Below are 12,464 nucleotides of genomic sequence, written 5' to 3' on the forward strand. Positions count from 1 at the left end.
CAGGATCTCAGGAGCTTCAGTTAGGACTTAGGGCCAGGAAAATATGACTCCCTAAAAGAACTAGAAGTATTTCTCCCTTATAATAAAGAAGTAGGTAATTGACAATTTCCTTTTTTGCCATGGCTATCAGGAAGCTCAGAGATCACATTTACCCTCACAGTTCATATACATTTCTCCAGTTTTCATCTTTGGCATTTAGATTCTTATTTTCCTACCCTCATTATTTACAAAGCTGCCTCAGATCTTTCCCATAGAGATAGGACATAAAGGCTGGGCGTAGTGGCTCATGCCTGTAATCTTAACACTGTGGGAGGCCAAGCTGGGCGGATCACCTGAGGTCAGGAGTTCGAGACCAGCCTGGCCAACAAAGCAAAACCCCATCTCTACTAAAAATACAAAAATTAGCCAGGAGTGGTGGCAGGCGCCTGTAATCCCAGCTATTCGAGAGGCTGAGGCAGGAGAACCATTTGAACCCAGCAGGCAGAGGTTGCAGTGAGCCAAGATCGCACCACAGCACTCCAGCCTGAGCGAAAGAGCGAAACTCTGTCTCAAAAAAAAAAAAAAAAAAAAGGGTGGGGGGGCACATAAAGAAACCTAGCGTATATTCACACAGCAGTTCTTATCAGCAAAACTCTGTAAAGATCATTTCCAGGCCGGGCGCGGTGGCTCACGCCTGTAATCCCAGCACTTTGGGAGGCTGAGGCGGGTGGATAACAAGGTCAGGAGTTCAAGACCAGCCTGACCAACATGGTGAAACCCCATCTCTACTAAAAATACAAAATTAGCCAGGCATGGTGGCAGTAATCTGTAATCCCAGCTACTCAGGAGGCTGAGGCAGGAGAATCACTTGAACCAGGGTGGCAGAGATCACAGTGAGCCGAGATCGAGCCACTGCACTCCAGCCTGTGCAACAGAGTAAGACTCTGTCTAAAAAAAAAAAAAAAAAAATCATTTCCAGATCCTAGCTCTGTCCACAACTCCATGAACATGAATGAACGAAGTTTCCTCTCTATTTTCCTTTAGGGACTGTTGTGCTTCCCAACAGGACTGAGACAGCCCGGCGGGGATCAGAGCTGGACTAAGTCTTCAGGGCCCCAGACAAGTTCCAGCCTCCCCTTTCTGGCCTGTCATGACTTTGGACAGAGCTCCAGACCTTCCCAGGCTCAGTCTTCACCAACTCGGGTTCCTTGATTTGCCAGTTACCTCCCTGGCCCATTTTCCAGGCCACTAACCTCTCTGGCTTGGAGTGAAGAAGGATCTGACTCTGCTGCGCCCATCTCCCTCCACACCCAGGTCCCAAATAACCAGGCCACACACCAAGTTTCAAGTATCTGTCTCTTCCTTTCACTCTCTCAAAAGAAAAAAATAAATAAATTGCAGAAGGCGGCAGCATTTCCAGTCTTCCCTGGCTCCCGGACACCCGACCCCCGACCCCTGCCCCCCACCCTCCCTCCCGCATTTCCCACTCCCTAGACCCATCCCTCCCTTTTCCCCAAAAAAATTCCCAGGAAAAAAAAAAAAAGCCACATTTAGACCTTCCACTCATGCAAACCGGCAAAGAAAAAAGGTGGGGGCGTGTGGAAGGCAGGGGCCCGCTGCGGAGTCCCCTGCTTCTCCCCCCAAAAAACCACCTTTGAGAAGAAAAAAAGTGGAAAAAATAAATGAGAAATCAAGGGACATGGGGAATTACGATGAGGGCAGGGGTGACCCCAGGCCCTGCCTTAGGAGAGAGCGGAGGCCTGTGGCCCTGCATCCCTGCAGCGGGTGCTCCTCGAGGGGGCCCTGACTTCTGGAATGTGTGTGGGAGAGGATGGGGGAGGGCAGGTGGCCCCCGGTGGGTCTGTGTGTGCATTGGGGGCAGGTGGGGGCGGGGATCCTAAGGAGCAAGGGCTCGGAACAAGGAGCCCAGCTCCCCCCCAGACCCCAGGTTCCTGGCGTTCAGGAGCCCAGTTCTGGGGTGCGGGGATACATGCAGAGGAGTGTCCCCCCTCCAATAGGCTGGATCCAGTTAGAAAGGAAATAAATAAGAAGGGGTGGGAGGGAGGCCGGGGGGAGCCAAGGGCTTGGGCAATTCAGTCCAGACCAAGGGCCCAGGTGATGGAGGCAGGGCGAGTCCAGGCCAAGCCAGGGCAGGAATCAGAGTCTCTCTCGGGCTGGAACCCAGATGTAGGGGCCTGAGAGGTCCTCGATGACACGCTTCACCTTGTGGTAGATCTCCTCAAAGCTGTCACCCTCCACGATGGCTGGGAGTGGGGTGGAGCAGGGAGTGAGGCCAAGGAAGGGCCAGAGGACACCTGGCCAAGGGGGTTGCACCAGCCCAGAGGAAGGGGCACCTCTTTCCAACTCTCCAAGCCATAAGTCCTGGGGCTGCACCCGCCCACAGGGGCACCTCTTTTTTTTTTTTTTTTTTTTTTTGAGATTGAGTTTTGCTCTTAGCGCCAGGCTGGAGTGCAGTGGTGCGATCTCGGCTCACTGCAACCTCTGCCTCCCAGGTTCAAGCGATTCTCCTGCCTCGGCCTACCGAGTAGCTGGGATTACAGGTGCCCACCAGTGCTGGGATTACAGGCGTGAGCCACCATGCCGCGCCCACAGGGGCACCTCTTTCTAAGCCATCCACTGGGGGTGGCGGGGGAGCTCTTTCTAATCCGAGCAAGGGCACCCTACATGCTGGCAACAGCCTTGCTGTGGCCTCACCTGAGAAGCACTCTGTGAACTCCTGCTCCAGCTTGGTGGCTCTGTCGAAGGCTTTGCGGGCTTGCTCCTCTGTGATCCGCTTGTTAATCTCTCTGTGAAGAGGGAGGGAGAGCAGGCCTGAGACTGGACCCACCTGACCCTGCCTTTTATCTCCTCTATCCAGGAATGTTAAGTATTCTTCTATTTGGAGCACATAGCAAAAAAAAAAAAATACAATTCCCAATATCCTCTGGGGCCACAGAGGAGAACCACCCCCCACCCCCCCGCCACCCGCAACCGCCCCAGCCAGGTGTGGCTACTCCAGGGACATCTACGGAGCTTCATCCTTCCAGCCTTCAGCCCCAGAGATGGGATTCGGACTCCAATTCCCAACAGCCCTAGAGGCCCTGACTCGCCCCAGCGGGTATGCCCCAGGGGCTGCTGGGAAATGTAGTCCTGTCTAGCCAAGGCAGGAGAGGAGGGGAAAGACCCGATTCCCCGACATCCTCTGGGTTCCAGGGATCCCCCTCAGGGGCTGCTGAAACCGCTGTCCAGGGTTCTGAAGGGAGAGTTGAACGCAGACGCCTTGTGAGGCCCAGGGCCACAGGTGTTGGGGGAGCAGAGGGGAGGCCCCCAGGACCATACTCACAGCACATTCTCCAGGGAGCGGGGGCGGATGAAGATGGCGATGGGGTGCAGGTGGGCCGCCTGCAGCCGCCGCACGGCATTGGCCGAGACATCGAGGATGCAGTGCTTCCCCTGGGGGCAGGCAGGGTGGGCGGAGGGGGGCCAGCGGGTGGCGAGAAAGGACAGAGAGCAGTGCCGGAGGGACACGGACGGGGAGAGGTGGGGAATGGGAAGGTGGCCGAAGGGGAGTGACATGGATGTCAAGAAACACGGGGGCAGAGAGTCGGGCAGGAAGTGGGTATGGACAGAGTAAAAGACAGAGAGAAAGGAAAGGGAAGATGGAGCACGGGAGAGGGCAGGGACAGGACAGAATGGAGGAAGGGAGGAGCACCAGGCAGGCAGGGACCCAAGAGATGGTGGCAGAGCCGGGGCAGCAGCGAGTGGGGCGGGGTGTGCAAGGCAGAGGTGACACAGGCGGGAAGGAAAGCCAAGAAAAAGGAGAAAGGAAGTAGGATAGAGGGAGGAGGGAGGGGAGGACGGACAGAGGACAGACAGATGGAAGGAACAAGGAGACAGATGGGAGGGAGTGAGGCAGATGGAGAAAGGAACCGTGGAGGGAGGGAGGGAGGGCAGGGTGAGGAGCAGTGGGGAAAGGAAAGGAGTTAGCAGAGGAGTGGGAGAGGGGAGCCGGGCCCCAGAAAAGGGTGAGGCAGGGGAGAGGGCCAGCGGGGAGTCAGGAAAAAGGGAGGGACCCAGTGGGGAAGGCCAAGCCACCAAAGACAAGGCCATGGGAAGAGAGGAGAAATGGGGCAAGGAGAAGGGAGTGGGGAGAGAAAGAGGCCAGATGGTGGTGGGGAATTTGGGGTCAGGAAGCGAGGGAGGCGGGAGAGAGAGCAGGGGCAGAGAGCAGGCAGTCAGACAGAGTTGCCCAAGAGCAGAAGGAGGTGGAGGAGCGGAGTCGAGACCCAGCAGGGAAAGAGACAGAGAGAGAGAGAGTTAGAGAGAGCTGGAGGGAGGCAGTGGGGTGGGGAGAGGGGAGAAGGAAGAGGACCGGGTGCCCGCCAGGTCCTACCTGCTCTGCCACCTCTCGCACGGACTGGACGCTGGTCCCATAGAGGTGGCTGTTGTACTGGCCGGCCTCAATGAACTTGTGCGCCTGAATGTCCTTCTCCATTTTCTCCCGGGACGACACAAAGTGGTAATCCCGGCCATCTATCTCATACTCCCGCTTGGGCCGTGTCGTATCTGCCAGGAAGTCACCCCACCCCCCAAAGATCTAACCACCATCCCTCTAGCTTAAATCCTGCCTACTTCAATCAAATCCCCATAGTGCCCAGCTGGTCCTTGGTGAAAGGGAGCTGCCAGGGAGACCAAGACTGCAGAGGGCCAGAACCGCTTCCCCTAGCACCCTCCAGGGCCTCCAAGTCTCTGGCCTGGGCATGGGTACTATGGAATGAGAGGGTGGCTGAGAAGCACCCCTTCTCGGAGAAACCCTGTATCTCCCTACACACTGATCCCCCAGGAGGCTCTGCCTATGGCCCCAGGGATGGGCCTCCCCTGCCCCACCCCCACTTCCACCTTCTCCTCCATCCAAGGCCCCAGCACTCACGGGGAACACAGGATCCAAACTTGTCGGGGAACTCGGAGAGAAGATCATCGTTGGCGCGGTCCTTGGTGGGCCCAAGGATGATGATGGGGCGAGCATAGTGCACTGCAGAGAGAGCCTGGCTTAGGCCGAGCGCAGGGCTGGGGGAGCAGCAAGTGCTGGGGCCAAGGCAGGGGCCAGGGCTCACCTTCCATCTGCGTCACTGTCTCGTAGCTCAGAACCGAGTCTTCTCGACCTGGTGGGAGGTGGGGCATCTGCAAGGGGCTCTGAAACAGGGGACCTGGAGCCCTGTCTCCCCCTTGAGGATATCAAAAGCAACTCAGTGCTCCTCTCACCCACATCTTCCCGAACTAACCCTACCTACCCTGCGATCCAGAGCTGGAGCCCCAGTCCTAAGAAGAAAAAGCAGGCCACGGGGTTAGTTATGAGCTTAGCTCCATGAGCCCTCACACTTCCACCCAGGCTCACACCCTCCTCCACCTACCTTGGCCTTTAACCTTGACCACTCTCGTCGCTCAACCCTGTGGGATACATGGAGGGATACGCGGGTAGGGGAATGCCCAGTGAGGAACCCTGCCACCCCCATGCTCTGAGCCAGCTGACAACCCCTTCTCCATACTCTGGGCCAGCTGACACCCCTTCTCCATGCTCCGGGCCAGCTGACACCCCTTCTCCTGCAGCCCTGGACGCTGTGCTCCTCAATAAGGAGTTGTCCTTCCCAAAGGCTCATGGGAGCCACGGACCCCAGGAGGGCCCAACAGACAAACCCCTAGGAGTTCAGAGGGCAAACCCATCCCCTGTTGGCTGCCCACCCCGGGGGACCTTGGGAACTTCAGTGCCTGTGGCAGGAAGGCTACAGAGCCCAGGAGCCTCACCGCCGTTTGCTGGGGATGAACCCAATGTCGTCGGTCTCACTGTCAGAGTGGACCCGCCGTGCCTGCCACCACTCCTCATCACTAGCATCGATGACATGCAGCACGTCCCCAAAGCGGAAGCTCAGGGCCTGGCTCAGGAAGCCGCAGTCCTTGGTCTTGTCGTAATCAAACAGGGCCCTGGAGGGCAAGTGGCTATCGGTCAGAGCCCAGCTGAGGACTCCAGGAAGGATGCCCCAGTCACCCTGAGACCCGGCCCAGAGGTCTGCAGATGGCACTCCCGTGGGAGCTATGGATGCCGAGGAACCCAAAACTGTGTGGGGACCAAACGCTGACTATAACTCATAACAACTATTAGCCATCACTCAGTCCACACTGAGCACAGTTTCCAGAGGGAGGGCTTGAACTTGACCCTCTCAAGAAAGCAGTTTGGGCCAGGCACGGTGGCTCACACCTGGAATCCCAGCTGACTTTGGGAGGCCAAGGCAGGCGGATCACAAGGTCGGGAGATTGAGACCATAGTGAAACCCCGTCTCTACTAAAAATACAAAATATTAGCCGGGCACGGTGGCGGGTGCCTGTAGTCCCAGCTTCTCGGGAGGCTGAGGCAGGAAAATGGCATGAACCCAAGAGGCGGAGCTTGCAGTGAGCGGAGATCACGCCACTGCACTCCAGCCTGGGCAACGGAGCGAGACACCGTCTCAAAAAAAAAAAAAAAAACAGAAAGCAGTGTGCAGTACACAGGCACATCATAAAGTCACAGGGGTAACCCTGAATCTGCCCAAATTCATAAGAAAAAGAAAATGTCCCGTGTTTCCAAATAATGGTTACCCTTACCAGTATCAAATTTCTATCAGTAAGTCACAACCCCTGGGGTCAGAACCAGGGAAGGAATGAAGACACAGAAGAAAGCAATGGGCCTGGAGAGGAGGGAGGAGACCCCGGGCCCCCTGGAAGTGTGACAACCAGATGACATTCCCCCTGGGAGCCACTATACAACCTCTGTGGTCACTGGGAGTCAGAACAACCTTGGGGACCAACCGGACCCAAGCAGGGAGGAAGGGCAGAGCAAGGGCTCAGGTGGGAGCCAGTGTCTGGGTGGCTGGTGATGCCATCCAACAAGAGGGAAACTGCTGGCACAGCAAGATGGAACCCAGGCCCACAGCAGGATGATGAGCTCAGCATGGGACATGTTGAGTGTGGGACGCCTGTGGGACATCCCAGTGGAGATGGCCAGAAAGCCAATGGCCAGAAGTGCAGGTCTTGACCTCTGGAAATAGGTCAGCCAGGGCCAGCACCTCCGAGAGACATCTGCAGAGCGCAGCGGCAGACGAGGCCATGCAAGCCACAGGGCCAGACAGGGACAGAAGTGGAGGGGTGACCCCCGGGGGCGGGAGAGAGGTGTGTTTTGGCAGAAACCTAAGCCACAAAAAGAGTCAGTGGAGACGAGCCCTAAGAGGGGAGCAAAATGCCGCTGGAGAGACGGGGGCAGGCACCACAGAGCTGCGGCCCACGTCTCCGGGACTGCCCACAGGGACGTGAAGGCTGGGGCAACACTCCAATACCCTAGAGGACCCTGCTTCACCAAGCATTAACCTTCGAGACGCCAAATTGTGGGGTGGCCTGGGAGTCCCGGGGAAGTGCTGGGATGACCAGGGGCTAGAAGGCAATTGGGATACTTGGGGCAGAGGCTATTTTCCCATCAACAGGGAGTATTTCAAATGTTAACCTGTGCAGCCAAGCCCATGAACCCCGGCTGCGCCTCAGGCCTGTGGGGGGAGCTAGAGCAGGCAGGGTGGAGAAGAGGAGCGGCTGAGGCCCGGGCCAGGCACAGAGTGCCCAGGAACGCAGAGGGGCTGAGGAGTCCGGCCCGGGAAGCCTCTGACCTGATGTAGAAACCCCTTTTGGGGTTGCTCCGCAGGGACGCAGTCCCTGAGCCCAGGCTGCTGTTCATGAGCTGTTCCCGAAGGTCGTGGATCTTGGCCTCGAATCGGCTGTACTCTGAGGAAGGACAGGGAGGTTTCTGAGCTCTGTCCCCATCCTACTGTCACCCCTGTCCTCCCCTACTGAAGCCATCAGCTGAGGAAGAGTTCTAAGGGTCATTTCAGCTCACAAGACAAGGAACTTCTGGCCTGGTACCTTCTGGTTTATACTGAGCGATGATCGTGACCGTCTGACCCGCATTCTTCAGGGCAATGGCAGCCTGCTCATGGCTGGCATTTCGGAGGTCCACACCGTTGACCTAGAGAGAGGACGACAGGCTGTGTCACCAGAGACAGGAGGCAGCGCTTCTGGGTCCAGGTGGAACAGGGAGTGGTCCCGCAAGAGGACTCGGCTGCAGCCCACCCAGGCCCCTCCCCAAGAGCTCTGCGCTCTGCCCTGTGGGGAGGGGGTGGTGCAGGTAGGGGCAGGCCTTCCCTCACCGACAGGATCTGGTCCCCCTTCCGCAGCTCCCCACTGAGGTCTGCAGGGCCCCCGGCCAGGATAAAGGAGATGAAGATGCCTTCACCGTCCTCGCCACCCACGATGTTGAAGCCCAGGCCCGTGGAGCCCCGGTGGATCACAATTCGCCTCGGTTCTCGGGGAATGTCTTCCTCCCCGAGCAGGTCCTTGGCCACTGGAGAGTAGCGCCGAGGGGAAGTGGGGGTCATGGCTGTGGGGTAGTCGGTGCCCAGGTAGCTGCTGTGACTGATCTCATTGTCCAGGTGCTGGGAATAAGCTGAGGAAGACAGGGCAGAGATGAAAGTGCCTGGAGGGAAACAGAACCCGCCACCCAACCTTCTCCCCAGGGTGCCAGAAGAGCCAAAGTTAGGTGGAAGGGAAGATATTCTGCCAGAGATGCCAGGGTGGGGTGGTAAGGGGATATCAGATCACAGTGACATCAGGGGTCAGGAATTTATAGGTGACATCAGAGGCTGGTTGTCCTAGGGGATAAAGGATTTGAACGTTATATGTCCTCAGTATGCCAGGGATGGGGAAGTCAAAGGGAACATTAATATTACGCTTTGGGGGTTTTCTCTGGGTTCCTGTGTCACTCGAATCTCTTAATCCATAAAATTCTTCTCCCTCTTTTTTCCCCCCACCTCTTTGCCATCCATTCGTTGAAAAAACTAGGTCATTTGTCTAAAAGAATTTCCCACATTCTATGAGGGAAATTCTTTTTTTTGTTTTTTTGGTTTTTTTTTTTGAGAAGGAGTCTCAGGCTGGAGTGCAGTGCCGTGATCTCGGCTCACTGCAGCCTCTGCCTCCCAGGTTCAAGTGATTCTCATGCCTCAGCCTCCCAAGTAGCTGGGATTACAGGCACGCGCCACCATGCCCAGCTAATTTTTGTATTTTTAGTAGAGACAGTGTTTCACCATGTTGTCCAGGCTGGTCTGGAACTTCTGAACTCAAATGATCCACCCGCTTATGCCTCCCAAAGTGCTGGGATTACAGGCATGAGCCACCTTGACCAGCCTATGAGGGAAATTCTAACAGGGAAATTACTGCTTACCCTCCTGTGGTTTGTTTAGCCTATGCCTCTGCCCCTGTATCTCCTGTAAACTGGCAGTTCATTCTGGAGGCTTGATCAGTTTCAAGTTCAATTCAGAGTTTTTTTTAGTAACTCCTGTATACTTCATAGGTAGCGCTACGTTCTTCCTACAGCATCACCACAGGATGCAATAATGCCTGGTTGTCTTTCTGTCAGGTAAGATTAATGGTAGGTTCAGGGTCATCAGCCCAGTCCATCCATTATCTAGCGCCCCATCAGCCTTTCAGGTAAGTTTTAGCCACATTGACAATCACCGCCTGGTTCTGATACGTATCAAGGACTGCAAAATGGTGGTGATTGTCATTTACTAGTGGGAATTCTTCTGTAAAAAAGAAAAATCTCGGCCAGGCACGATGGCTCATGCCTGTAATCCCAGCACTGTGGAGGCCAAGGCAGGCAGATCACTTGAGGTTAAGACTTTGAGACCAGCCTGGCTAACATGGTGAAATCCCGTCTCTACTAAAAATACAAAAATAGGCTGGGCGTGCTGGCTTATGTCTATAATCTCAGGTACTCGGAAGGCTGAGGCAGGAGAATTGCTTGAACCCAGGAGGCGGAGGTTGCAAGGAGCCAAGATTTGCCACTGCACTCCAGCCTGGGTGACAGGGCGAGACTCCCTCTCAAAAAAAAAAAAAAAAAAAAAAATTCCTCCAGCTTGGGTAACATGGTGAAACCCTATCTCTACAAACGACATAAGTTGAAAGTTAGCTGAGGCTGGGCGCAGTGGCTCACGCCTGTAATCCCAGCACTTTGGGAGGCCGAGGCAGGTGGATCACAAGGTCAGGAGTTCAAAACCAGCCTGGCCAAGATGGTGAAACCCCATCTGTACTAAAAGTACAAAAATTAGCTGGGCGCAGTGGCAGGGGCCTGTAATCCCAGCTACTCAGGAGGCTGAGGCAGGAGAATTGCTGGAACCCGGGCGGCAGAGGTTGCAGTGAGCCAAGATCGTGCCACTGCACTCCAGCCTGGGTGACAGAGTGAGACTCCATCTAAAAAAAAAAAAAAAGTTAGCTGAGCATGATGGCACTCGCCTGTAATCCCAGCTACTCGGGAGGCTGAGGTGGGAGGATCGCTTGAGCCCAGGAGGCGGAAGTTGCAGTGAGCCAAGATCACACCACTGCACTCCAGCCTGCTGGGTGACAAAGCAAGACCTGCCTCCAACAAAAAAAAAGCAAAAACAAAAACAAAAAACAGCCCTATGTCAACCTGTTGGTTACTCTCTGAGGTGGCTGGTACATGAAAGGGAGGATAAATGCATGCCTCTCTCTGCATGCCTCTTTCCCTTTATTCACCAATTTCAGAATGAATGAGATTGCCTAGCATCCTCCAATTTTTTTTTATTTATTTATTTTTTTGGGATGGAGTTTCACTCTTGTCACCCAGGCTGGTGTGCAGTGGTGCTCTTGGCTCACTGCAACCTCTGCCTCCCAGGTTCAAGGGATTCTCCCACCTCAACCTCCCCAGCAGCTGGGATTACAGGCACCCACCACCACGCCCGGCTAATTTTTTGTATTTTTAGTAGAGACGGGGTTTCGCCATGTTTGGCAGGCTGGTCTCGAACTCCTGACCTCAGGTGATCCGCCTGCCTCAACCTCCCAAAGTGCTGAGATTACAGGCATGAGCCACCGTGCCCAGCCAAAATATTTTTAAGTATTATTATGATCTTAAAGATTTTAATATATTTAACGAGTTTTCACTGGCCAGTAGAAGCACCTTCAGTTTGGATCCTGTGTCTTTGCTGAGACCCTATTAGTCCTGGATACCTTCCTTGCTCTCTAGTATGAAAGAAGTTAGAAGCTCATCTTATAGATTTATTGCCAAAGATTTTAAATTGGCTGGGCACGGTGGCTCAGGCCTGTAATCCCAGCACTTTGGGAGGCCGAGGTGGGGGGATCATGAGGTCAGGAGATCGAGACCATCCTGGCTATCACGGTGAAACCCCATCTCTACTAAAATATACAAAAAAATTAGCCAGGCGTGGTGGTGGGCACCTGTAGTCCCAGCTACTCGGGAGGCTGAGGCAGGAGAATGGCATGAACCCGGGAGGCGGAGCTTGCAGTGAGCCAAGATCATGCCACTGCACTCCAGCCTGGGCGACAGAGCGAGACTCCGTCTCAAAAAAAAAAAAAAAGAAAAGAAAAAAAAAAGATTTTAAATTGACCCTTCTTCCAAGGAGCCCAGGTTCCTTTTGTTAGGTTATGGTATTTAGGAATAGTACCACGTGATTTTAATATGGTTTTACAGTATTATTTCATATTTTGTAGGGGCTGCCACACCTCATTATTTGTTTCCAAAATGTCTTAGCTTTTCCACACAAATTTTTCCAGTCAAACTTTAGTGTCAACCTTCCAAGTTCCCAGTAGGGAAACAACATTAAAATTCTGATTAGGATTGAATGGAATGTAGATTAATTTGGAGCCGGTTGAGATCTTTAGCATATTAAGTTTTTCCATCCAGAGACACGGTGTGACTCCTCACCCCTTCCAGTCTTGTTTTATGTCTTTCAGTAAAGTTTTGTCATTTTCTTCATACAAATCTTACATTTCTTGTCAAGTTTCTATTTCTAATAATTTTATAGAAATTTTTTCTATGGCAAAAGGGGGCTTTTTATTCACTACATTTTCTTATTGCTGGGAAGTTACTAATTCCTGTTATTTATCTTACAAATAGCCACATTCCTTTTTTTTTTTTTTTTGTCGTTTTTTGAGACAGAGTTTCACTCTTGTTGCCCAGGCTGGAGTGCAATGGCGCGATCTCAGCTCGCCACAACCTCCGCCTCCCAGGTTCAAGCAATTCTCCTGCCTCAGCCTCCTGAGTAGCTGGGATTGCAGGCATGCACCACCATGCCCGGCTAATTTTGTATTTTTAGTAGAGACGGGGTTTCTCCATGTTGGTTAGGCTGGTCTCGAACTCCCAACCTCAGGTGACTCACCCATCTCGGCCTCCCAAAGTGCTGGGATTACAGGCATGAGCCACCGCGCCCAGCCTGTTTTGGTTTTTTGTTTTTTTTTTTTGAGATGGAGTCTCGCTCTATCGCCCAGGCTGAAGTGCAGTGGTGCGATCTTGGCTCACTGCAAGCTCCGCCTCCCAGGGTCAAGGAATTCTCCTGTCTCAGCCTCAGGATTAGCTGGTATTACAGGCGCTCGCCACCACA

General features: G+C 54.1%; 1 protein-coding gene across 5 annotated transcripts in view; it reads right to left on the minus strand.

Moving 5' to 3' along the window:
* Nucleotides 1–1,321: 1,321 nt before the first annotated feature.
* The window catches only part of DLG4 (discs large MAGUK scaffold protein 4), a 29,802-nt gene continuing 18,659 nt past the window's right edge, over nucleotides 1,322–12,464 (minus strand). For all 5 annotated transcript variants that reach the window (XM_063598928.1, XM_055102035.2, XM_055102033.2 and 2 more), the window contains 12 exons: nucleotides 8,202–8,497; nucleotides 7,918–8,020; nucleotides 7,665–7,779; nucleotides 5,782–5,958; nucleotides 5,391–5,427; nucleotides 5,271–5,298; nucleotides 5,094–5,141; nucleotides 4,910–5,011; nucleotides 4,373–4,545; nucleotides 3,323–3,432; nucleotides 2,695–2,786; nucleotides 1,322–2,243 (listed from right to left, as the gene is read on the minus strand). In XM_063598928.1, the coding sequence (XP_063454998.1) occupies nucleotides 2,137–2,243; nucleotides 2,695–2,786; nucleotides 3,323–3,432; nucleotides 4,373–4,545; nucleotides 4,910–5,011; nucleotides 5,094–5,141; nucleotides 5,271–5,298; nucleotides 5,391–5,427; nucleotides 5,782–5,958; nucleotides 7,665–7,779; nucleotides 7,918–8,020; nucleotides 8,202–8,497 (1,388 nt within the window). In that variant the 3' untranslated portion in view covers nucleotides 1,322–2,136. The remainder of the gene's footprint in view (nucleotides 2,244–2,694; nucleotides 2,787–3,322; nucleotides 3,433–4,372; nucleotides 4,546–4,909; nucleotides 5,012–5,093; nucleotides 5,142–5,270; nucleotides 5,299–5,390; nucleotides 5,428–5,781; nucleotides 5,959–7,664; nucleotides 7,780–7,917; nucleotides 8,021–8,201; nucleotides 8,498–12,464) is intronic.

This window comes from Pan paniscus, chromosome 19, assembly GCF_029289425.2.
Source record: "Pan paniscus chromosome 19, NHGRI_mPanPan1-v2.0_pri, whole genome shotgun sequence".
In the NCBI taxonomy this organism is placed as follows: Eukaryota; Metazoa; Chordata; class Mammalia; order Primates; family Hominidae; genus Pan; species Pan paniscus.